The 25,001-nt window shown below is 39.4% G+C and overlaps 1 protein-coding gene across 2 annotated transcripts in view; it reads right to left on the bottom strand.

Annotated features, from left to right (window-relative positions):
- The window catches only part of LOC105201882, a 289,517-nt gene extending 265,017 nt beyond the window's left edge, over positions 1–24,500 (bottom strand). The window contains exon 1 of one of the 2 annotated variants that reach the window (XM_011170150.3): positions 23,255–24,500. In XM_011170150.3, the coding sequence (XP_011168452.2) occupies positions 23,255–23,326 (72 nt within the window). In that variant the 5' untranslated portion in view covers positions 23,327–24,500. Of the gene's footprint in view, positions 1–5,946; positions 6,151–23,254 lie in introns of those variants that run through there. The other variant, XM_011170151.3, reaches the window with a different exon arrangement.
- Positions 24,501–25,001: the final 501 nt, after the last annotated feature.

The raw sequence follows: 25,001 nt of genomic DNA, 5'->3' as shown, positions 1-25,001 counted from the left end.
AGCAAAAGAGAAATGTTGACAACTCTGAGTAACCCCTCCACCGAGCTGCCGCAGTCCCTATCATCTTTCTGCAGATATTATACTTTTCTACCGTTGTTGTTGAAACAAACAGTGACAGAATGACTGATGATATACAGAATGTAGCATCATTTGGTCATAATAATGAAAGAAGCAAAATTCGATATAAAAAAAATTAATGTTTTTTTTTTAAATATTCTATTACAATTAAATCTTTCAAAATAATTATTAAGCATAAATAAACGTACGGTAGTAATACAAAAACTTTATTATTTTAATTTACTTCCATCGCACATTTAGTACTATATAAATATAGCCCTATTTTAATTGTATATTTTAAAAAAGTAGCAACGCAGTTTTTTTAATTCTTTATACCGATGTAACATCACGTAAGAAAGATTTTTAAAATATTTACTTTTTTGTCGGAACTGTAGCGTTGAAGGAAATGGACTGTTATAGGGCGCACGTGCTTTGTGATTTAACTTAATGTAATGCGTGACCTAAGGACAAAGTCTACAGAACATTGTTATGTTTGAGGGAGAAAGAGTGTTTTGCTACGTGGTTGAAGTCCCCGTGGCTGCTGCGCGTCTGAGAGCAAGGGTGGAAACTGTCGGGCGCACGCGAGGGTTGCGATCGATGCTAGCCCCACCCCGATGCAATCTGACGGGAAACGGAGGCAGTGTCGCTGATCCGCATGCACCCGGCTAAACGGATGCTTGGGGGCTACGAACGGAAGATTGCGCGTTTTCAAACATCAACACACAGTCTAACTATACGTCCATCCGATTGATATATATATATATATATACACATATTACATCATAATAATATATATTACGTGGAATTATTATAGAGTTAATAAGATATTGGCTATATTTTTCAATGGACGTATAGTAATTATCAGCAATCCCATCACGTTTATTTATGATATCGTCAAACCTAATATCGCCGCTAAAATATAAAATGTAGGGAATAATAATTGCGAGCCCTATTATACAGGCTCGAAACTCTAGCGAGTAATATTTTATCTTAATCTACGTCTTCCCCAAGTACTACTATTTGTACTCATAAATAGTGGGCGTAGACCGTAAAAAAAATATATTGACAGTACCATTAGACTGGCATGCCACTTGGTCGCTCCATGTATTTACCGAGACTCATAAAATCGAATTCCGTCGAAGTCCAGGAAGCTAAATAAAAATTAGCTGCGTTTATCTTCCTCGGTTTTGAGAATCGTTATATCCTCCCGCAATATCCTCTCGCGATTCCCCGCGTGTCTCGTAATTACGACGTTTCTAAAATTATCTCTCGTACTACTTTCGATCAACATATTCGCATGCTACCAGATGCACCGCAATTACGGGTTAGCAATTCCGTTAATGGTAGTATTAAAACGTCTTCTAAAATGAAATCTCTTATTTCGCAAGTCAACCTTAAAGTGTGTTCTCGAACTCACGCCACTTATTCATCCCCCATGTACAAGTACCTACGTATATTACGTATGGAATTAATATGACGCTATCAATGATAAATTATATTAATAGATCCAAATTTTATTCAAACTATAAATTTACGATGATCTAAATGCACAAAATTAAACTTGGAGTTTGCTCAACAACACAGACGATATTATTGAAATTGTTTAATTCTAATTTTTTTAAAGAATAGAATAGTGAGTGTGGCTCTCGTTATATTCAAGTTATTTAAGTTCCAGCTATTTAAGTCCCAAACTAACTGCAGATAAGATTATTGATCTGAAGCTATATCGATCCTCCTTTCGCCCTCACCTCAGTGTCGGACAAGTGGACGGTTCCGTTGGCCTACTTTAGGCGTCACGTCACAGCGTTTTTACAATCGCGACTACAGACTGTCTCGCAATTTACACAACCTATAAAAAAAAATTCAATTCCGTTCACGTCGACGTGTGAATCGATGTCGTCGTTATAACACCGCGTAGCAACCATTTCCATCAATTTCCGTCGCGCACCTCGAAGCGCTATCGAAATTGCGATCTGGAATTTTCGCATGCGCATATAGTTATCCCGACTTGACCGACGCGAATGGACGTAGGCCAAGGTGAGCGAGTCAATTCTAATTTGTGGTAGATCGCGGACACGATAAGTTTTCTATTATCTCGTGCGCTGAGAGAATTCGCGCGCGCGAGAATTGCCGCAGCTCGGATCGATGGTCTACCGTATCGCGCGTTTCTCAAGTTTCACGTAAAAGGCCGTCTTCGTCCCAAGCACTGTTCACGACTCGAGTTTCCAGACTTCGGTCGCGATTTGAATATCGGAGCGTCATTAAACGGCGTAACGAGAGAGGCCTGCCTGTCGCGGATACGAGCGACGACGACAGCCTTATTCGCATTGTATCGTTCAATTTGCAGACGCGCACAAACCTTTCCTGCGGATTGAACGGTACAGCATAGAATCTAAGCTCATTTATCCCGTTGAATATCGCGAGCGAGTTAAACGAGCGAGAGCATTTTACGATATTTAAGAACGCATGAAATCGTCACGCTTGAAATCGGCCCCCGAGACGTAACGCGTCGAGGAGACAGCGTGGGAAAGAGGCGAGAAAAGTCCCAGGGATCGCGAAACGCTCTTCCGCTCCTGCGACTCGCGAAAGAGACTCGTGGAGAGACACGAGATCGATTTATTGCCTGTATAGTAACGGACCGGCACTCCTCTGCAAAATGTCGTCGCAATATCCAAGTTTGCTCTCCCATCTCCACTTTACGCGTGTCCTCGCACGCCCCGTCCTTTTATCCTTTTAACATTTTTTTTCAACAAACGTCATTACCTAGTCAATACGCGCGAGAAAGAAGAAGTATGTAAAATAACGTTCGGCCAAACGTGACGATTACTTAATCAGCCGTTGGTGCACTAAATGCCAGATCGCTAATAGATAAGACCGGCCGGAGATTGATTATGACGGAGACTATCGTTAATTATCGTCTCTCTCCCTCCCTCTCTCTCTCTCTCTCTCTATCGACGGTGAATACTCGTCCACGCGGAAAATTGCTCCGCTTAGGAAATTGCGCGTAATTTTTATGTACCGATTGTCCGTTGGATTGGTACGCGCGTATTTCCGAGCAATTGATATATGGGTGCTACTTTTGCGACGTCGCGTTAATAGTCTGCGAGCACAATCGCCCGATTTCCATCACCGATGAACAGATAACGCTGTGTAAATGTCGCGATTAAAAATTTTCGCGAGGAAAATCTCTCATGGTAATAGGACCGGCGGTATTTCGCTGTTCACTGTTACGTGATTTCGTCACTTCGTCGCGGAGTCAATTACACGGTTAAATTAAAGTCCGCGAGCAAATCATCGTACACTTGACGCATTCAATGCAAATCGTCGGGCCCGCTTGAGCCGCAGGACGTGTAGATAATCCATTAATGCACGTATGAATGTCACTTCGGATCGCGCATAACTCATCCGGGTTAAAGTCTCACCGCCGAGGGCGAAAGTCGGTATCGATGGCGATAAAACGCACCGATAGCGCGACAGACAATCTGGCGACGCGAGGCAAGCGAGCATTATTGCACCGTGTGTGTGTATATGTGTGTGTGTGTGTGTGTGTGTGTCGTGCGTGCGTGCGTGCGTGCGTGCGTGCGTGCGTGCGTGCGTGCGTGCGTGCGTGCGTGCGTGCGTGCGTGCGTGCGTGCGTGCGTGCGTGCGTGCGTGCGGTGCGTGCGTGCGTGCGTGCGTGCGTGCGTGCGTGCGTGCGTGCGTGTGTGTGTGTGTGTGTGTGTGTGTGTGTGTGTGTGTGTGTGTGCGCGCGCGCTTCGAAATGCCTCGATCGTATATACGGGGTAATTACCGGAGACGCGAGAAAAGTCCGCGGGGACAGAAAGCCGAGCGCACTGATGCCTGAAATTTAACGCCGACCGCGGTAACGCCTTCTTTCTGTTATGCAAATCCCGCACACGCTCTCGAGTCGCGCAGGTAAGATCGCCGTCGGACAAAAAACGTATCTCCACGTTGCTAACACACCGAGTAAATACACTGCATCAAACTCGCGTAATCCGAACGAAGCGAGGTTAGATGACGACGCGTGTAACACACGGTCGACGTATTCCATTCGTGATCCTATCGATTATGCAATCTAGTGTGGTTACTCAACTCCTAAACGATCATTGAATGGAAACCGCTTTGATACAAAGGATATGTATCAAAAGAATGATTTAGATGACAAATCTAGATAATAATGAGGAAAGACAAATTAGAATCTGCGCAAAGTTGACATCCTGAACTGAGAGAAAAAAATTTTTTAATGAAAATTAAAAAAAATAATATTTCGATGCAAACATTTGTTTGTTCAGTTTAAGTAAAAATATTTGCTTTTAGGTAAATAGACATACCTTAGATATATAATTTTGTATTTTCACATTTTTTAGCTAATAATATTATTAAACTTAATTGAATTGTTTTCTTAGATTAAAAAAATCTAATTAAGTTGAATGTAGTAACAGTCTAACAGTAAATATTTCTCAAACTGCAAGAAAAAATTACTTGACTAAAAATTAATAATTAATAATTTAAAAAAAAATTAATGATTCTTAATATTCGAAAAAAATGCCGTTGTACTCTTCGACTCTACGGCTCTCGTTCGAATGTTTTAATTACTACCCTAGTACATTAAGTATTAACAAAGTAGATCAGATGCAACGTCATCTCGGGCGCTTTGAAGAGAGCGTTTCGGGCGCGGAAGTGACGGTGTGCATCTGCCAAAGTGCAAGGTAATTTTCTACGCGCGTCGCCCCGCCTTGTAACAAATAGAGAGCTCTCGTAAAGCACTTTCTACGTCTCTATTATTCGATATAAGATCCATCGAGAAGATTCGTTTAGCCTCTATAGCGTATCGATTGTCGAACGAATCAAAGTGTCAGTTAGCGGAAACGATCGTTAATCTTCCAATGCAATTTGGAGCGTCAAAATAGCTCCGTCTATTCCCTTGCCATTTGTACAACTTAAACTCAATAGTATACCATATTACAGGAAGTTAACGGAATATCGCGAGAGGTTAAGGATGTCTTAGCTTGCTTCGCACGTGTCTGTTGAGAAATGCGAGATTAGTAGAAATTTGAGAGACAATGGCCCTGCCTTCCAAGTCAATGGGAATAAAAACGGCGGAAATGAAACTCTGAGTATCTGCGTGAAGCACACAGCGGATTCTTAATAACACTCAAAAAGGCTATTCTCCACGTTTCCGGCTATCTCGCTCTCTTGGTGACTAATGGATCGTCATAATGGCAGCACTGAATGTCTCTATTATTCCCAACTGTACATCCATCTCTACATGCGAAAATAAGCAGCAACCGTTGCTTACTATGCTACTCTACCATACTAATCTTTCCGCGGGTCAATAAGTCGCTTTTTATACGAACGGCAATTTGTAATCGCGGTTTAACCTTACATTCGTTATGTTACGGAATTTGACTAATAGCGCTTTTAACCCACAAATGCGCCAACAGTTGTTTTTCAACGTAACTATTATATGCAGCCAAAGAACGTGTAAACGTATAATATATCGTCTTGCAGTGAAATATTCGATATACACCACTTGGAAAAATAATGTATGAGTTTTAAATATATGTAATAAACTTAAATTTTTTGTAGTACGAGAGTAAATTATACTTGAAAAATTTTATATGAGATATTTACGTTGCAATTTTAACTTTGTGTACACTTCAATTTTTATTACCTACAAAGATATAAAAAACTTTCATACTAAATATAGATAAAAAATATAAATAATAAACGGCTCTCTCTCTCTCTCTCTCTCTTCTCAACATAAATCCGTGTAAGATTAAATAAAACTCATTCATTTCTTTTCAATATTTGCAATAGTTTTTGCAAAGATAAATAACTATATCACTCGCAAAGGAACCGCGAAGAACTCGACGTAACAAACTGTACCTTCTTCCGGCGCAGCAGCTTCCAATCAAAATGACTCATCCTGTTCGACTCGTTAGGCTCTTCTTATTCTCCTTCCACGCTGCCAATTCCGTACGAACACTCTTTCTCTTAACACTCTCCGGGCAATTTATTATTCCTGCATCGCGACGCAACTAGGTTTCGATCGTACATGTCAACAAGGACGGAGCAAGCGACGACGGCGACGGCGCCGGCGGCGACGACGACGACGACAACGCGGATGACGATGTGGACGAAGGGCAGAACGACACGGCTCGGACTTTGCATTCCCAGCACGGCATTCCGGCATCGCAGCGAAACGGCCGTTCTGAGATTCTCATTGTTCTCGAACGCGCGCTCGAGGATACGTGTCCTTGGCGTGGACAGCGGCATCCGCCCACCTTCGAACGCATGCACCGGGATAGCTGGAAACCGACCGACCGAGAGCGCGGGAATCCGCTCGCGGACGAGAGCCCGTCAAGGTCCCAAACGGGATTTCACGTTCCGAGAGACGCTTCTGACAGACGGACGACGGACGGTTCCACGTTCGCAAGGAGCGGAGCACACAGCAGGTTCGTATCCCAGGCTCGCCTAAGGGGAAAAAGCCCCCGCCCTCCTTACGAAGAATCACAAAACGCAATCACGTCCGTTACGAGAAGCACATTAACGATTTAACGATTGGCTCGCGCTGCGAGTGCGAGATCGCGTTCATCGCCAAGATTTCCAAGATATTCGACGGGATGGAGCGGCGTGGCGCGGCGCGGCGCGGCGGCTCGATAGAGGAGACGTCATCCTGTCGAATAGCACTTCGCGTGTGGTACACAATGTACACGCACACGCACACGCAAAACACACACACACACACACACACACACACGCACGCGCGCGCGCGCGCTCGTACACGCATACACACGTAAACACAAACGCGCACAAGGAAACCTGATTCTGTAACCGTCGCGGGATTACTTCGTAATTTTCAGGAAGATTTACACGGTACTTCGGGACGCCCGCGCCGGTGGTAATCCGGCGACGCCGAGAGAGCCGGGCCCCACCTCACCGAGGAGGTATTCATGTCCGTGAAATCCGCATACTCTCGAGTTAACACAACCACCTTCCCGCGCAAGTCATTCAAACACTTCACTCTTTCACAACTACACCCGCCCACTTGGCTCAAAAACGAGTCAACGCCTCGCTCCGAGACCTCGCGAAGATTCGGACCCGCCACGCTGCCATTCCTTTCCTTCGGCCACCCCGAGAGCGGAACTGAAAAACGGTACTGTCTACGCGAACGTACGCGAGGCCCACTCAGAGCGTAGAGACTCTCGATGGAGTTTAATCCACCTGTGTAATCGCCTCTCGTCGATTAAAACCCTCGAATCGAGGAAATCGTTCTAAGACGTGGCCCGATTTCAAGCCTCGAAATTGTTTTGTCCCTACTGCTCGCGTTTTCTACCCTCCCCAACACTAGAAGGAACACTCTGGACGCGCACAAACACTCGCACGAAATCTATCGACTGACCCGGTTCCGCGAGCGGCGCTGTTAAACGCGCACGTTTAAGCGACGCGTCCGACGCATCCTTCTCGCGATGCGTCAAGTGCATCGGTTGCGCGAGGCCACGCACGCGGGGACACGGGGGACGATTAGGGCGATATCGGCACCGTCAACGACAAGGATCGAGATGCATCTTGACGCGGAGGATGCAGGGCGGCGTACTGTCAAAATACCCCTCGTCAGGCGATTCCGCGGACGAGGACGAGAACGCCGGGGTATACGGGCATGCGTGATAACGCTTCCCTCTCGCCGCCGCCGTCGCCGCCGTCGTCGGTCGTCGTCATCGTTGCCACCGACGTCGACACGGGGATAATCGAACTCCCGCGGCGTTGACTCCTTCGCTGAATGAAAATAACGCGACGTACGTATGCAACGATCTAACCAGACGAAAGCATTATATTCTCGTTTCTCGACTGAACAAGTGGACGTAAAAATGGCGGATCACGGGTGGATCGCTCCAGTCCAGCGCGCTGATACATTTGCCTAGGGCAACTATGGGCTATGACGAATGCAAGGCGAAAGAACAAAGAGTTTATAAGAACGTTGCACCATATATATGCGGTAATAGTCTTCGAGATTTATATAGCGTGTAGTATCGCAGTATAACAATGCTCGTGCGATTTCAACGTGACGCTTGACATCGGCGTACGACAAAGCCAACGGAACTTTTGACCCACCATGAAGACGGTAGAGTCTTCGATACCGTGACTAAGTCGCAAACGCACGGACAAGGATCCGCCACTACATAGCGCAACGAGTCGCGTTTCATTAGTCGGATCCTTGTTCGGACTCGAGACTTCGCGACTCGTCATCTCGAATCGTCGAATCGTCCGTCGCCGGTAATTGAATGCCTCTTTCATCGTGCGCTCGAATTGCCGTGTCACCGATCGGACATCGGTCCCATCGCCGTGTCATGCCCACGACACCGCATTTTCAGGATCGTGTTAACGATTATGAGCCTAAGCGACTGAAAGCTGACTGACAGTCTTCTTGCGCCTTGATCGACTGCCGTTGAAGTTGACCCGACCGATTAACAGGCACAAATTTGAAAACATAAAGCGTACAACAATTCAAGAGAGAGAGAAAGAAATTTCTAGGTGTAAATATCACCGTGATGTCTGTGCAAGCGAGTAAAAGGAAAATGTATGTATGAAAACTGATGAAAAAAATAAAAATATTGACATTTTAACGAGCCTCGTACGGTACTTTGCGAGCAATAAGATAGACTTGCGTGTCTAATCGCGTTTCACGGATGATAGAGCGAATGAAATCTGTTACCCGAATGCATTATTAAATATAGAGTATCATACAGATGCACAAGTGAAAATTGATGGGCTCCTTGCATTCGCTTAACGTAGATCGTGCGAGAATTAGGCCGTGCACGGAAGGAAAGTACTAGAAATAAGCACCGTAACAAATTCGCAAGTAAAAGTGATACTTATTGATACTTCCGTTACTCCATCAGACAGTCAATTCACGTGCGCGTATACCCCATACATAGAAATCGTAATTGGTATAATTTCAACGTTAAAAATATAGGAAATTATTATGTTCATTCGCGCGTAGATATTTTTTCGCGCCTATGATAAATAACGAAAATATTCGACTAGTTAGACGTATTTAGATTTATAACTTCATAATTTAATTATTTCTACATTAAACAGATTCGAATTATTATAGAAGTGGCCAATTCCAAGGACTTATTAAAACAAAGAAAAGCAATATTTAACAGTTACAAATAAAACAGAAATATTTTTAAAATCTCTTGAAATATTACTTTACAAGTGTTTCTCTCGATTTATCAAATCAAGTGTTTCTCTCTGCTTGATCAAAGATAACAAAATTTGATATATATTGTATAAAAAAATTCCTTTATCTAGACATATGTACGTTGTGAAAAAGAGATAGAAAAGATTTATTTAGATTTATATTTCATGTATGTATATACTAATATAATGATATCTATGCACTTGTAAATGCAGTTTTGCAATGAAATCTTTTTTTAATTAAAGAAAATAGAAAATAATTTATTTATCATTATTCAACTCATTTTTTATATCGAATGCGTATACGAATCTAGTTCTTATTAAATTAGATTGCATCTTTTTTTTATCTTTCCTCAAAGTTCTTGCACTATCGCTCATAAAAATGTGTGTATATAAGTGTATGTGATGTGTAATATATATGTGTAAATATATATGAGAGTCCGGAGTATATTGAACTCGAGTCCGTGGGCTAACCCAACCGACCGCTCGCTAAACCCAAATGACTGTGCGGGCCAGCCATCCCTGAGGGAGTTGCAATGCAGCTGCATTTATAAGCAACCTAGTGCCACCTGTTGGCTAGTGCTTGCACTTGCCCATCTTCTTACGTTTGATCAACAACGTAGAGCTAATGGAATGCATAAGTACAAATGTTGATGTTGTTAGAAAAAACAATAACATGAATATTGTTAAAGAAAACAATAACATCTAGACATTATTAGGAAAAAACATAATATTTTTGCGTATGAGCAACATGAAATATTTTAAACACAAGCGGCCATCGAGAAATATTTTTTATACAGTAATAAATAATTGACGACAGATATAGAAATTATCCTGCATTTTCCAAATATGAATAAATTTTAATTTTTCAATATATTTTCAATTTTTTATATGGATTGTTTATATTGAGCATCAATATCTATATATATCTGTATGACGTTTTAAATAGATCTATGAGTCATATTCCCTCGCCTTATACTTGGTAAAGTCAATTAATAGTCCATAAAAAAACTAGAGCGTCAGGATCAATGCCCTCATGTACGTGGTGAATGTCCGATTGCACAATCGTATGCAATAATTGCAAGCCGCCCGCATACGTATTACAAACATCATTACGTATTATAATTAATAAAAAGAATTTTAAATAGTATAATATAAAATATTAGAATAAAATATGTTTATATACTTCATTATTATCTGTTATAGAAGAAAAGATAAGAGAAAAACTCACGTTCAAGCTGATAGTTTGTTAACTATCTAAGTATTCTTATTCCTCTAATAATAAATGGAATTTTTAATACAATTAAATGTACGCAAATCGCACATAAAAGATATAAATAAATTTATCAACACATCATAAATATGGAAAAAAAGGAAAAGACATCTGGAAAAGACTATCGTCTCACTAAAAATAACGTTATTAGTTCATAACCAACATACTACGGAAAACTTAATATCTCTTTCATAAAACTAAAGTAATAAAAATACAAAGATCAAATAACTTCACAAAAGATGAGTTAAATCACAAAAAATGAATTAAATTTACAGAAAAAGATAAATAGCAGATTTAACTTAAAGACGATTTCCTTTTAATAATATACCTTGGAAAGATGTGAACCAAACGGCAAACAAAAACGTCCGTGGCGAGACAAACAACGAGAGCATACAAAATATTATATAATAAATAATCCGGCACGCTGTTGAGTATGCTAATCCCTAATTTTATGTGTTGTGTACTCCGATCGCATCATTTAATAAATTAGCTTGCGCGTTATCGCTTTATGCTAGGGCCTCGCGGCGTGCCGATTGCTCGTGGGAAAGAATTTCTTTCATATTCCGCAATATCGTAATCGGATGTCTGGCAAGTGAGAAACATTTGTCGTTCTCGAGCAACGGTGAGCTTAGAAGAAAAATAAGAGATTGTGCGAGGTAACGAGGAAGCACGCGCGTAACCATGCATTATTTATCGCCATTGCTCAGGAAGTTGTTAGGCGGAGGCTACAAGGCATTGCATTCGCCAGAGAGAAAGAGAGACACGTGGATTTCTAACCGAGGCGCGAGGAGCTTCTGCTCCGTGAAAAAGAGAAATAAAAAAAAAAAAATGTCCGCAACAAGCAGCGCGAACGCGGGCATGGCGATCGCGATCCGCGCGTGTGCGCTTTCAGCCGCCAGAAAATCGTCGTGTTCGATCGATCATTTTCCCAGCGGCTGATATTGTTCGTGCGAGCGGCTCCTTCCGGCACGGCGCTATCATTTATCAGGAAACAGGAGAATGGAGCCCCCGTACTTTTGAATAATTATTACATCCCAGCTTGCCCCGCGTATAACGCTTTCACTCGAACTTCGAGTCACAGCTGGGTGAGGTCGGTTGTGCGTGCGATGATTGATCGCTACTAAATTCGTACTTGTTGCACATCGTGGGCCGATGCCCGCCGATAATAATTACAAAGCGGTCCGCCGGATTATCCTGCATCTAATCAAAATCATGATTGGTGAAAAAAAATGACAGGAGGTTTACAACCTCGCTCACGTCTGTTCTTTATTTCACTCATACTCTCGTGTTTAATAAAAAAAAAAAAAAAAAAAAAAATATAAAAAAAAGTTTTTTTCATTCTTACCCAATTTTTCAAAAATATATAAAATTGTTCAACTTTATTTCGTATAACTTTTTATGCACATTTAAAGAAAAAAAATATTTTATTCTATAAATGAGACAAAGTGTATTACTTTAAAAATCGCGAGTAAATTATCGAATTTAGTGCGCCGCCGGATAAGTGAAAAAAGAAAACTCTGTAAAGAAACATTATTTCGCTCACAAATTCGAGGTCATTTAATGAATTTCACACATGCTTATCGAATATCGTATCGTTCCAGCACAAAGAGTCTCACGTTCTCGTCGCGACAAAATCCATTGTGGGGAAATTAAAACACACGTATCATTGGGACAGCGGTGTTAACGCGCGTATCTCCTATGCAAACGAGACATGCGACCGAGGTCGTCGCGATAAGCGTCGCTCGTGGTGCATCGCATCACGCTGTTTTTCGGTCGCGAGAAATCAACCCGGCATCGTTAACGGTACGCTGTGAAATACCGTAAATGAAATTGAATGAAGAACCGTGTATCGCTTTTCATGCCTGCCACAAACGTGAAATTGAATCGAGAAGCGCGCATCTTCGCACGCCGCTGGCGATCCACGAGGATATTCGGGAAAAGATAGTTATCGCGTACAGAACTGACGGCGCTACGGAATACATTCACACAAAAGTATGCGTGCGGCAGTGGCACAGCGCGGGATAAAATATCTGCCCGGTCGCACAGTTTTGATAAAAAATGTGCGAGCCGTCTTGAGGAACACGACGGTTACTTCCTCATTCCTGCGTTCTTCAAGAAACGCACGAAGAATTTTACGTACATTGCCGCCAGGATGTCGAATTACCGATTTTCAAAACTGATTCGCCACATTTGTCGTGAAGTAGGCACTTCGAAATGCGTGACTTGAACTTGCGAAATCAATGTCTTGCTACATTATCTTTTAGTCTCTATTATTATAATCAGAAAATATAACAGTTATGAGAAGATATAAACAGTTATACCAATTTTGTATATGCGCGCGTTCGTTACATTTAGAAATTTATTTCACCAATTTCATATACCGCGGTAATTAATCAATTTTAATGTGAGAAACGTGTGTGTGTGTTGAAGAGTGTGATCTGACGTATAATGAATCGTGTGAATGCGTACAGTCATACCGGGTCATGTATCGGATGCGTCGCCAAATATACAGGGTGTCCGTCCATAAATGTCCGAGCAAATATCTCGTAACTGGTTGAAGTTAGAAGAAAGTTTAATAAGGAAAATTTACATGGTTTTTAGTCGGCTACAAAATGCACGTAAAGAAATTTTTTTTACTCGTCACCTTTTTGAGTTATGAAGGTCAATGTAGGTTTTTTAAATGGGTACCTATAATTTTTTTTGCATATTTACATAGTAGAGGTAATTTTCAATCAAAGTTATATTAGGAAAAAAATTGCTACGACGCATCGTTTACGAGATAATCGGCATCCAAAGTATTAAAGTAATAATTTGGATCGAGTATTGTTGAACAAATTTGGAATATCAAATAGGTTGAGAAAGTAAACATTGTTTTTTCATGAAATATTTATTAACAAATTAATTAAGAAATGGTTCGAAATTGTTACCATCATGATCGATACAGCATTCAACGCGTTTTATAATGTTTCTTATTGTTAACTGCAGCATTTCTGCTGTAATACTTTCAACAGCTCTAGTGATTTTATGTCGTAAATCTTCTTCATTTTCAGGAATAGTTGCATAAACAATATCCTTAATATACCCCCAACTTCTGTTGTAATACCACATCTCGAGCACCATCACCGTAATTGTAAACATTGTTCTCACGCGCTCGTATGAAGTCTGTTATATCGAACAGGATCGCTGACCTTCAACTTTTCAAAATACACGACTGTTTGATTTGTAAATAAAGTATTTGTATAGCACGTAATATGAATTACAGGGTAGTATGAGTCTGTTAGTAAATCGTCTACATACGAGCGCGTGAGAACAATGTTTACAATTACGGAAAAGTGTGATATGCTCGAGATCTGGTATTTAAGTATGCGTAATGAAAATGAAGCACGATTACTTTATCAACAAAAATATCCAGAACGAAGAATACCAAATAATCGTACATTTCGACGAATTGAAGATCAATTGCGTCAAACAGGATCGCTAACAAGACAACGACGTACAATCCAAACAGATGAAGAAAAAGAGACAAGTGTGCTATTAAGTTTTATTGAAAACAGACGTACATCCATAAGAACAGTAGCACGTAATTTAGAATTATTGAAAAGTTACGTACACGCTGTACTAAAAAAATTCAAATTCAAACCGTTTCGTGATAATTTAGTACAAGCTTTACATGAAGGAGATGCAAATCGCCGATTAATGTTCTGCCACTGGCTTCGAGTTAATTATCGCACTGACTTTGGTTTTCTTAATAAAATATTATGGCCTGATGAATCTTGTTTTTCCAATTGTGGTATGGAAAATCGACATAACGTGCATACTTGGTCCGATGTGAATCCACATGCGAAAAGAAATAAAGGTTTCCAACGCAGATTTTCGGTGAACGTATGGTGCGGAATCATCGGAACAGAAATTATTGGACCTTTCTTTTTCCATGGTCATCTTAATGGTGACAAATACTTGGAATTCTTGCAAACAACTTTCTCAGATTATTTACGCGATCTTCCATTATCAGTTTTTCGAAATATTATTTTTCAACAAGATGGTGCTCCAGCACATAATACACGTGCTGTAATTAACTTTTTAAATAATATATTTCCTAATTGTTGGATGGGTACTAATGGTTCTGTACGATGGCCACCGAGATCTCCGGACTTGACACCTTGCGATTTTTTCCTTTAGGGGTATATTAAGGATATTGTTTATGCAACTATTCCTGAAAATGAAGAAGATTTACGACATAAAATCACTAGAGCTGTTGAAAGTATTACAACAGAAATGCTGCAGTTAACAATAAAAAACATTATAAAACGCGTTGAATGCTGTATCGATCATGATGGCAACAATTTCGAACCATTTCTTAATTAATTTGTTAATAAATATTTCATGAAAAAACAATGTTTACTTTCTCAACCTATTTGATATTCCAAATTTGTTCAACAATACTCGATCCAAATTATTACTTTAATACTTTGGATGCCGATTATCTCGTAAACGATGCGTCGTAGCAATTTTTTTCCTAATATAATTTTGATTGAAAATTACCTCTACTATGTAAATATGCAAAAAAAATTATAGGTACCCATTTAAAAAACCTACATTGACCTTCATAACTCAAAAAGGTGACGAGTAAAAAAAATTTCTTTACGTGCATTTTGTAGCCGACTAAAAACCATGTAAATTTTCCTTATTAAACTTTCTTCTAACTTCAACCAGTTACGAGATATTTGCTCGGACATTAATGGACGGACACCCTGTATAGTGATTACAAACTAACTCACATATTAACTGTGTATCTACACATCACCGTTATTGGCCCGTAATAATTATTAATTATTTATCACGTGTAATTAAACTTAGAATAATTATACGTCTTTCTCTGCAAAATTGTTAATTAATTTTCAGCAGATGAAATTGATATACATACATGTAACTGTTCATATTGTGTTGTACGTAATTTAACTTTATGATACAAAGATTTAATAAAGTATATTTAGCTGAGAAATAGCCTACAAATTTTATAACAAAAATATTAAGTTTAAATTACTCTTGAAGGCGCAATTTTTAAACAAAATCAGAAATGTAATATTATGAAATTAAATAAATTGATAATCAATTTAATAATTTTTTATGCTTATAAGCATTTCTATGCTGCCCTCCCCCTTATCCTGAAAATTATAAAGAGTTTGTAACTTAGGAAATTATTATTGAGCACTAAGATCTGCGTTCGACCGATGTTGCCATTCTTGTAATTTAAATTTGTTGATATAATTCTCAGTTACATTAGAATGTCTCTCTCGTTTAAAAAAAAATATTAAATATATAAAAAATTAAAATTTTACCAAACAAGGGAAGTAAAAATTTAAAAATGCTGTATTAAAATATATTACTACATTCTCACACGCATACACACACGTATTCTCATGTGTATTCGCCTCCATATCACTTTTCTTTTTTTTTGTAAACTCTACTTCTCTTTCTCTAATGCTATAGATTTAAAACAATGGCCATTCCTGGTCATGAAATTACCCTCGTTACGATTAAGGTTTTTACGTACTATTCCGGAATTGGCACGTCGGAATTTCCGTTGAGAAGGATTTCTCTCGGAAAGGTTGTCATACGTGAGTTAAAACGATGCGAAACAAGCGAGCACATTTGCGGTGTACTTAGAAAATGATTTCCACCGTAATTAGGGCGCGGAATTCTAAATCGCTTTACTTGAAACACGCTAGATCCGTCCAGATAGGGGCACTTTCACGTTTTTGCTCAAACTGAACAGCATTCAGAAACTTAGAAAAAGTCATCATGTATCTCCATGATTAGAAACGCGTGACGATTCGACATGAACGTAATGACCGTAATAGCATTAAATTCGCGAAGACACTTGTCTGTATCCCTCGATTCACGTGTTAAATCACGAGTTCTGACGAGTATGATTTCTTCCTTATTGACGTCAAAATATAAGATTAATTTAAAATTCATTATTGATATATTAAGATTCAAAACGCCGACGTTTTAAAATAAGCGTATTACAAGGTTTAACTAATTAAATAATCGTACGTTTCAATTATTTCATATTTGCATTTACTGTAGTATTAACTACTTTTTCTTAGATTTTATCATGTGTTTTTATCATGCATTATTATCATGTATTATCATGTATTAGATTTTATCATATATTATGTACGTGAAAAGGGAAAATGAGGAAACAATTTTTTAAACAAATAATTCAGTAGTAATAATAAATTACTAGAAATTTTACGAGCTGTTTGATGCATTTCTAATAATTTACTAGATCGCAAACAACCCAGCAAAAAAAAATCACATCGTCTGCCACAACCTTTAAAAATTGTTATCAAATTTCCAATTGACTATTATAATCGACCAACATACAGCCAGATTTAATCAACATACATCATCACTCTAACAAGTTTAAACATGCTAAATATATCAAATAAAAAGACTAAGGAAAATCACGATCACAGAAGAATGCATTAAATGCATCTAAGAACGAATCGGAACATTAGTGTTCTCCTTTTACAAGATAATTTCTTTCCTGCAACCTCGACCTCGCTCGATTCGTTACAGCGTGTAACGACACAATGACGATATTTAATCGAGGCAACGAACCATAACGCAATGAATGGCAACTTAAAAAACATCTAGGGAAAGACTTATTTTTAATTTGGCAGAACTTTAATACTGAGACGTCGTTTTTCGATTAAATTTACATGTTGCTCTCGTCACGCGAACTCGACCGTCTGGAAATATGCTCGTTCAATTAATGGCGAAAGTGAATGAAATTCCGCGCGGATTATAACCGTAAGGTAGAAATCGCCGAGCTGAAATAATACAGCAAATATTCATATGACACTTGATAATGAATATAATACATGAAAAGGTCAGGCTTAAAATCCCTCAAACAAAACTTTCTTTCACGCACTTTGTTATGAATAAATAAACATTCTTTTTCAATCTCTAATAATTATGTAAATCATATTATTTCAATGAAATAATGGAAACCTATTAAAAACTAAGCATTTAAAATATACGAATCTGCTCGGGTTTTTTTAAATAATATAATATAATATAATATAATATAAGTGCTTCACTTATCAATTATTCATTCAATATTTACTCAAAGTTTTAATTCGGGTGGTAAAGAATTTTATAAATTACAATTCAAGTGACAATGATAAAAAAAGGAAAAAAAAACTATGCATGAATCGCAAATTCCGATTTCAGCAAGTTGGATATCGGAATAGATCAGCCTCCTACGTGTCGATGTAAAGTCGCGGAGCACGATTGTGCTCCTTCAAGAGAAGAGAGCCGATAAAAGCGGGATACGGTTTACATCGCCGGTTTCACGTTGGACCAAAGAGAGGGAGAGCGCGAAAAATGAAATTTAAAGGACAAGGATAGAGCGGGAGAGGAGGCGCGGGTGGCCACGGTTTGTATTTATCACTCGGAGATCCCGAAGACTGCACAATGCGAAACACGAGAGAGAGCCAAGCGAGCGGGTCCGTAGAAACGAGACGCGATGTGGTGCAGGTAGATTTATGGGTGGCAACGGCGAAGGGGACAAGACGGAAAGGGGGATGGAACCGCGGAGGGGCGCAAAGGGGGTCCAGTCGAGAAGAGAGAGAGAGAGAGAGAGAGAGAGAGAGGAGAGACCGTGTTTGTGTCGCAGGTCAGCCGCGCGGTTCACGGTCACGAGGACCGACAGGCGGCCGGACTAGCCTAACGTAACCCGACTCGAGCAACCGCAAACTAAATTGCACCCTCGCGTCTCCCTTCCTTCGTTCTTTTCCTAAACTCCCACTGTTCGTACCTCCTTCCCTCCCGTTGCTGCTCCGAGTACCCTAGTGGACCCCAACGTCACGCGAGCATTAAAATTTATTAAGCCCCCCTGACAAACGCGATGTCTGCTGACTGACGATCACACGGTAGCTTCACGTCGATTAATTAAGTAATAGCGCGCGCGTGCAATAAATTCGCAATTCTTTTTTATATATCTCGAGAATTCACAGCACGTAATAACTGTAGGGGAAAGTTACTGAATGAGTACCAATCTCTTAAGGCGTACCTGTTCAATTTTATTTTGGTGTTCTTACCTTTTCATTATTATTTGTTAATTATTAAATATTTCCACCGCTTTTTCGATAAATTATTAATAAAATAAATATTAGTTAATAACTTCTTATATTTTTAATTACTTTAATTCATAAATTCAAAGATGATACGATTTAAAAGATCACAGATTTACGCTTCAGGCAACCAATTTTCTGAAGCTTTTCGCAACATATTAGAAAAATTGATATGTTACTGAAAAATTTCAGGTAATAATAGATGGCTGAAACATACATAACTACAATTTCGAACTTTGATTTGCATCTAAAACACAGTATCTATCAAATGCGAAATATAATAAAAAATAGCTCAAGTGGTACACATTTGACAATTCTTCCCATAGTACAACTGTAGAATATATTTTGGTGTCAAAAACAGTAAGAACAAAAAATTCTTCATTAAATTAGAGGAACTTGAAGTGCGTATCTTTTATACATTTTCCCCTTTCTTCGTTACACACGAAATCATTAAAAATGGTTGACTTCAAGCATCGAACAGTTTACATGCCATCTGCTATGCATATTTATAATCACGATAAATTGCTTATACCATCGTTCTGTTAGCACGATCTTGTTAGAAGATTCAACAAAGATACTGTCAACGTTCAAGAGATACAATCTAAACAGTCGGCAATTACAGACTATGCGAAGGCGTGTTTGTCGCGGGCCCATTGCGACACGATGATGAAGTCATCCGCCGATTGCAAATAAGGGATTACACTCGCTTCTCTTACTTTCAATTATCTAACACCTCGTATATCTTTCTGTTAGTACGCTTATACAACGTACATAAAACAAAAGAATAGTATCTACTTAATATGTTAAAATATGATTGAATAAATTAAAATTTGCCTTTCCATCGAATTTCATACTGTTAGAAATCGGCAACAGAATTTACTGTAATGTAACGGAAACAAATTTCAAGCAAGCACATTGAAAAACATTTAATGTTGTCAAACATGCACAAATTTTCATATACTTTTCAATTATAGATACATGTACCTAAAATGCACCTAAAATGTACGTTGAAATTGTTTATTACATATGCATATTAAATGTAATGTACTTTAAATTTAACGTTTAATTTAAATATACATTGAATTTCATGACATTTTTAACAGCGTATAACATAATATTTAGAAAATTAATACACATTATTACTGCGTTTATTCCACAATGACTCTTTACTACTAAAGATTTGGTAAACTCATTCTCTAAAACATTTTCAGATTTGTACACAATTTGAGAACCGTTTGTGCACAATTGAGAAACGGTCTGTACTCAATGACACGTTGACAGGAGCGAAGGCTAAAACATATCTTTCATTGCTATTGCAGTAACGCCGCTATAACAGCAGCTTATTGAGAAACGCATGAAAGATAAGTAACAGAAGCGAGAAATAACACCAGGTATCCGGCATAATCGCTTGATGTTTGTTTAACATTTCCTCTCCGTGAGATAAAACCTCATTTATTACGTTACAAAAAATATTAATCATCTAATCTGAGTAATTGAACGAGCGCACGCGCGCCGTAAACTGAAATACAATATTCTCCCCCTATCTATTGGCCTTAGTTCTTTCCTTCCGTGAAATTTATCGGCCGGGTGTGTCTCATTAAACGTTGACCGGAACGAAATACTATTCGTCGATCGATCAAACACGTACGAAAGCCAACGATAACCGTGCGTTAAAACAACGAAAAAAAACCAGCCAGAATACACAGACGATAAGAATATTATCGTTTCCGACGTATCGTTTAAAAAATGTCGGAACAAAAATTGTAAAGTTAAATGCAAAGTATGTAATATTGTTATTCAAAGCAGCAGCATGTTAATTATAGTAGTATAGGTATAAACTAACATCAACGCATATATTCCGCATATCTTTAATACCTTTATCAATCGTTATTATAACCTTTTAATCTGACTATCCAATTATGTTTAATTAATTTCTAATCATTATGCCGTGGAATAACTAGCTATCTAAGATAACCTAAATACATAAATACTTAAACTAAAAAAATTTAATCAAGTTGAAAAATTTAGTCAATTTAATAACTTTTTTTTTTCAGTGCAAAAATTTTATAAATGCCATGATTGTTGCAATTCTTGTTGCATTGCTCGCGAATGTTTTTCCACTTCATTATGTCAATCACGAATTATGTAGACTGTTTCCGAATATCTACTTATCTAGAATAATTATCGGCCGCACACAGCGTGCACCGCACAATTTTACGAAGGTCAGTATATCATGGCGCGATGCAATAATTAGAATGCAACTGCGGCTAATTCCAACGTGGTAATAATAATTGGATAATTATGGGTACGCAACCGCGTCACTCCTTTTCCAACTTTTTGTATCGTAATCATTGCTCGATTTATCGTGATCGAATGCTAATACATTCGTCAATGGTTTCCAACGAAAGCGCGAAGTTTGTAACAACGAAAAAAACATTTTAATGCTTTTATATACTACACAAAATAAGTGCGTTTTTAGTCTAGCTTGTTTTTATCTCAGTTGTAACTCGAATTAACATAATTCAAATAAGTCAAATGTGATAAAGTAGCAATACATAGAACATGAAATAATGATATGAAGAATGTTACAACATTCTAAAAATATCAATAATTGAACAAGTGTATCATTTTTATATCTCGAGTTTTTGGATAAGAAATAATTTTTGGAAAGTACATTAATATTTGCTAAAATTATACAATATTAGACATTTATTTTACATCATCAATTTCAACAAAAGTAATCTATTGATTTTTCATTAATTATATTCATTCATGAATAAATAAAATTATTCATTTGGCGATTAAATAATTAAAAATTGTTTTAAATTATTTATGATGAGCAAACGGCAAGACAGATTTTTTCAATATTCTAATTTATTCGCGAAAGAACTAAAAATGTGCGTGGGAAATAAATGAAATTCAGGAATATATGTATATATTTCAGTTGCGCGGAAAAGACTGCTAACTACGGTAATTATCAATTGAAAGCGAATTTCCGCCGGGCACGAAGCAATGCCTAATTGCATAATCCGTATGCTGCCGCGATCGTACCGTGATTATCCGACACTAGAGTCCAACAGTAAAATGCTAACCTTGACGAGGATGCGCGCTCGCATATAGCAGCATCACAAGTTCATCTCCCGCCGTGTGCATTTGCATTCGCGCAATATCGGGACTGATTAAATCATCGATCGAATAAACTCAAAAATTTTGCAAAATTTCTTTTGGAAATAATAAACAAATGAAAAAATAAAAAGCAAAATAATTGAAAAACCACAAAATAATAGAAGGCAGAGATTAAATTTAATTAATCACTTCATTCATTCAATAATTGTTTAAATAAATTGATAATTTCAACTAAAACTTATTGACTTTAATTAAACGATTAATCATGATGTGATTAAAATAATTAATAATAATATTCTGACAAACTCTAAAGAGCTAGTGTGAATTAATTTTCAGCCAGGTGTTAATTCAAATTAGTAATTTTGTATTAAAATATTGATAGTTTAGAATATTTAATTATTTAATTTTTAATATTATAAATAATATGTAATAAGATTTTTATACGTTAAAATAGTGTTAGTTTAGTTATTCTAACATTTTGCAATGTATAAAGTAAAAAAAGATCTTAAAAAATAATTAATTACATAAGCGAATTTTCATCCAGAGTAGTATCAACGACAGACAAATGTGAGTAGCACTCAAAAATTAACAACTGATTGCTATTAATTTTAATAGTACTCAGTCATTTTCAAGGGTCATATTTAAAATGACGTTATTGAAAATATTTATGTAAAATAAAATAAAATAGTTACTTATTTAATATTTATTATTTTATATGGCCTACTTTTTATTTCACATTTTAAATAAGTTCATGGAAATTTTAGATTTTATATTTTTGATTTTAAATAATTCGTATCAGTTATTTTACCGACTTAGTGATTTTTATGATAAAATGTTAAAGTTTGCAAATTTCCATATATCTTTTTAATAAAACGTGTGAGCATCTTCTTCAAGCTTCTGCGTACGAGAGCTTAATCACGGTCTTCTCTGATGCACATCCATTTGTATCTAACCCGTAAAAAAATAATAGTTATAATCGAAACGAAAGCTGATAAACGCAAAGGCTGCATCCCATCCTCTGCGATCGCAACAAATCTGTGCTCAGTGCTCAGCTATTTCAAGCTCGTAGCATTATTATCATTCATTCTTTTAAGCCCATTTATTTCAGGTTTGCAGAGAGCGCTTATTACGCCCCCCTCTATCTCCACGCAATTAAAGAGGTTATAATCTACGATGTCGAGCTCTTGAAAATTCAGCGCCGTGGGCTCGTAAGAAAGCCAACGCGATGCCGCGTATACGCACAATAGGTGCTTCGCTCTCGTCACTTTCCACATTTTTTACATTCAAAGAGAAACGGACGTAACTTAGTTCTGAGAACGGCAGAGAGAGAGAGAGAGAGAGAGAGAGAAAGAGAGAGAGAAGAGGGGGAAGGGAGATAAAACAAAAACATAGAACATGAAGGCGCGCGCGAAAGACGCACGTAGCGCGGAGAACCGCGGAAATAACTTACCGGCAGACTCCTGAGGCCCAGCCGCACCTTGGAGTACTTCTTCATGAACACACGCCAGAGCACGTAGGCCATCGCGACGGCGACGATGATGACGAGGACCGGCGCCGTTGTCTCGGACAGTGCCGCCGCCGTTTTCGAGGCCGGCGAGATCCTTTCCCCGTCGACGAAACCGACGTCAAAAATGACGTCCCTCGCGCCAGGCGCGAGCCATGCGACGACCGACGAGGATCCGCGGCATCGCGGAGGCGATCCCGCGACGCGATTACTCGCGACGACGCGGACACGCGGACCGGAATCGCGAAGGAGTCGAAGGACGCCAACTGCCGCGCGTACGTTGGCTAGCCGCGACCGTCCTGCGTCAAGGTTATGTCACGATTACACTCGATCTTCGAACGAACACAAACGTCGCGCGAGTCGCGAACCCTAATCGGAGAGAGGGGCGAATGCGTCGACCGTCGACTCGGCGACGATCGACACCACTCGAAGCTAGCACACCGGACGACGGGATCGACGATCACGAGCCACGAATTACGCACGACAAACTCCGTTCGCGTTACGCGTCACCGCGTCTTTTCGCCTCGTCAGCGACGAACTTCGCACTGGTCACTCACGCGCCAAAATACGCTCCGTTTGTGTAAACACTGTCGACCTTCGCTCGCAGCCAACTTCGCGGGGTTCACGTGTCTCACTTGCGCCACGGAACGTTGCCCGACGAAGATATGTAAATACACACGAAAGAGTTACGAACGAGAGTATCTACACCCGCGAGAGATGTATCTTCTCATGCACAACCGGACATTGTCCATGTGTATAAATGTTTACTCCTTCCACAGGGTTCTCGTTGCTCCGGTGGCTCACGTGACGCATCCGTGGTAGCTCGCGAAACGGTCGCATCACTCGCACTGACCACACTGACGTCCAATGCCGTTTCACACACTCGACGTTTTAGAAAAGCGCAATTCAACGTGCATCTCACAATTATCGTTCATCGAACCGAGCGTCTAAAAGCGCAAGGAGCTACGCACGTGGACACACACGGCGAGTAAGTCGCTCCCGCGACTTGTAACCTCACTCGCGTATCCGACGACTACCTCTTGCCGATCCGAATTATACTGGCACGAAAAATCGCACGCCCGGCGCCTTCCGTCCTTCCCACCGCTTTGTCGGCACGGTAACGGCGCTTTTCACGGATCACGCGGATCGAAAGTGCTGGAAAGTGCACACCGCACGCCCGCCGGCGTCCGCTGCCGCGATGTAACTGACACGCGACACACGCAACCGCGCCGCGCGCTCTCGCGAGAGACGCCGCCGCCGCCGCCGCCGCCGCCGTCGTCGTCGTCGTCGTCGCTGCCACGAGCCGCCAACGGCAAGCGCCGATTGCTTTCGTGGAACGCGACGACGAAACGGAATTATTTCTTGAATGAGACACGCTGACTGAAGCGCGCACCTGAGCGTCCCGTTTCATGTATCGGTCGAGACTATTCTACGATTATACTACTGGCTTTTTCGTTACTTCTGCTCGGAGAAATTCCGCGTGGAACGCAACTTTTCGCACCTGAGACAACTTCACTTCGGAACATCAACCAGTCACGTGATCACATTAGGGATTCGCGCCGAAAACGCAAATCACACACAAAATATGAATTAGAAATTTTTAATTGATACAACTTGAGATTGATACAACTCGAGAATGCTCGTTCTTCTGAAACAAAAAAAAAACATTTAGGTAGACATTCGGGAAAGCGTT

This window comes from Solenopsis invicta, chromosome 9 (genome assembly GCF_016802725.1).
Source record: "Solenopsis invicta isolate M01_SB chromosome 9, UNIL_Sinv_3.0, whole genome shotgun sequence".
NCBI classification, from domain to species: domain Eukaryota; kingdom Metazoa; phylum Arthropoda; class Insecta; order Hymenoptera; family Formicidae; genus Solenopsis; species Solenopsis invicta.
Note: the sequence above shows the minus strand (reverse complement) of the source record. Positions and strands in the feature narration are given on the sequence as shown.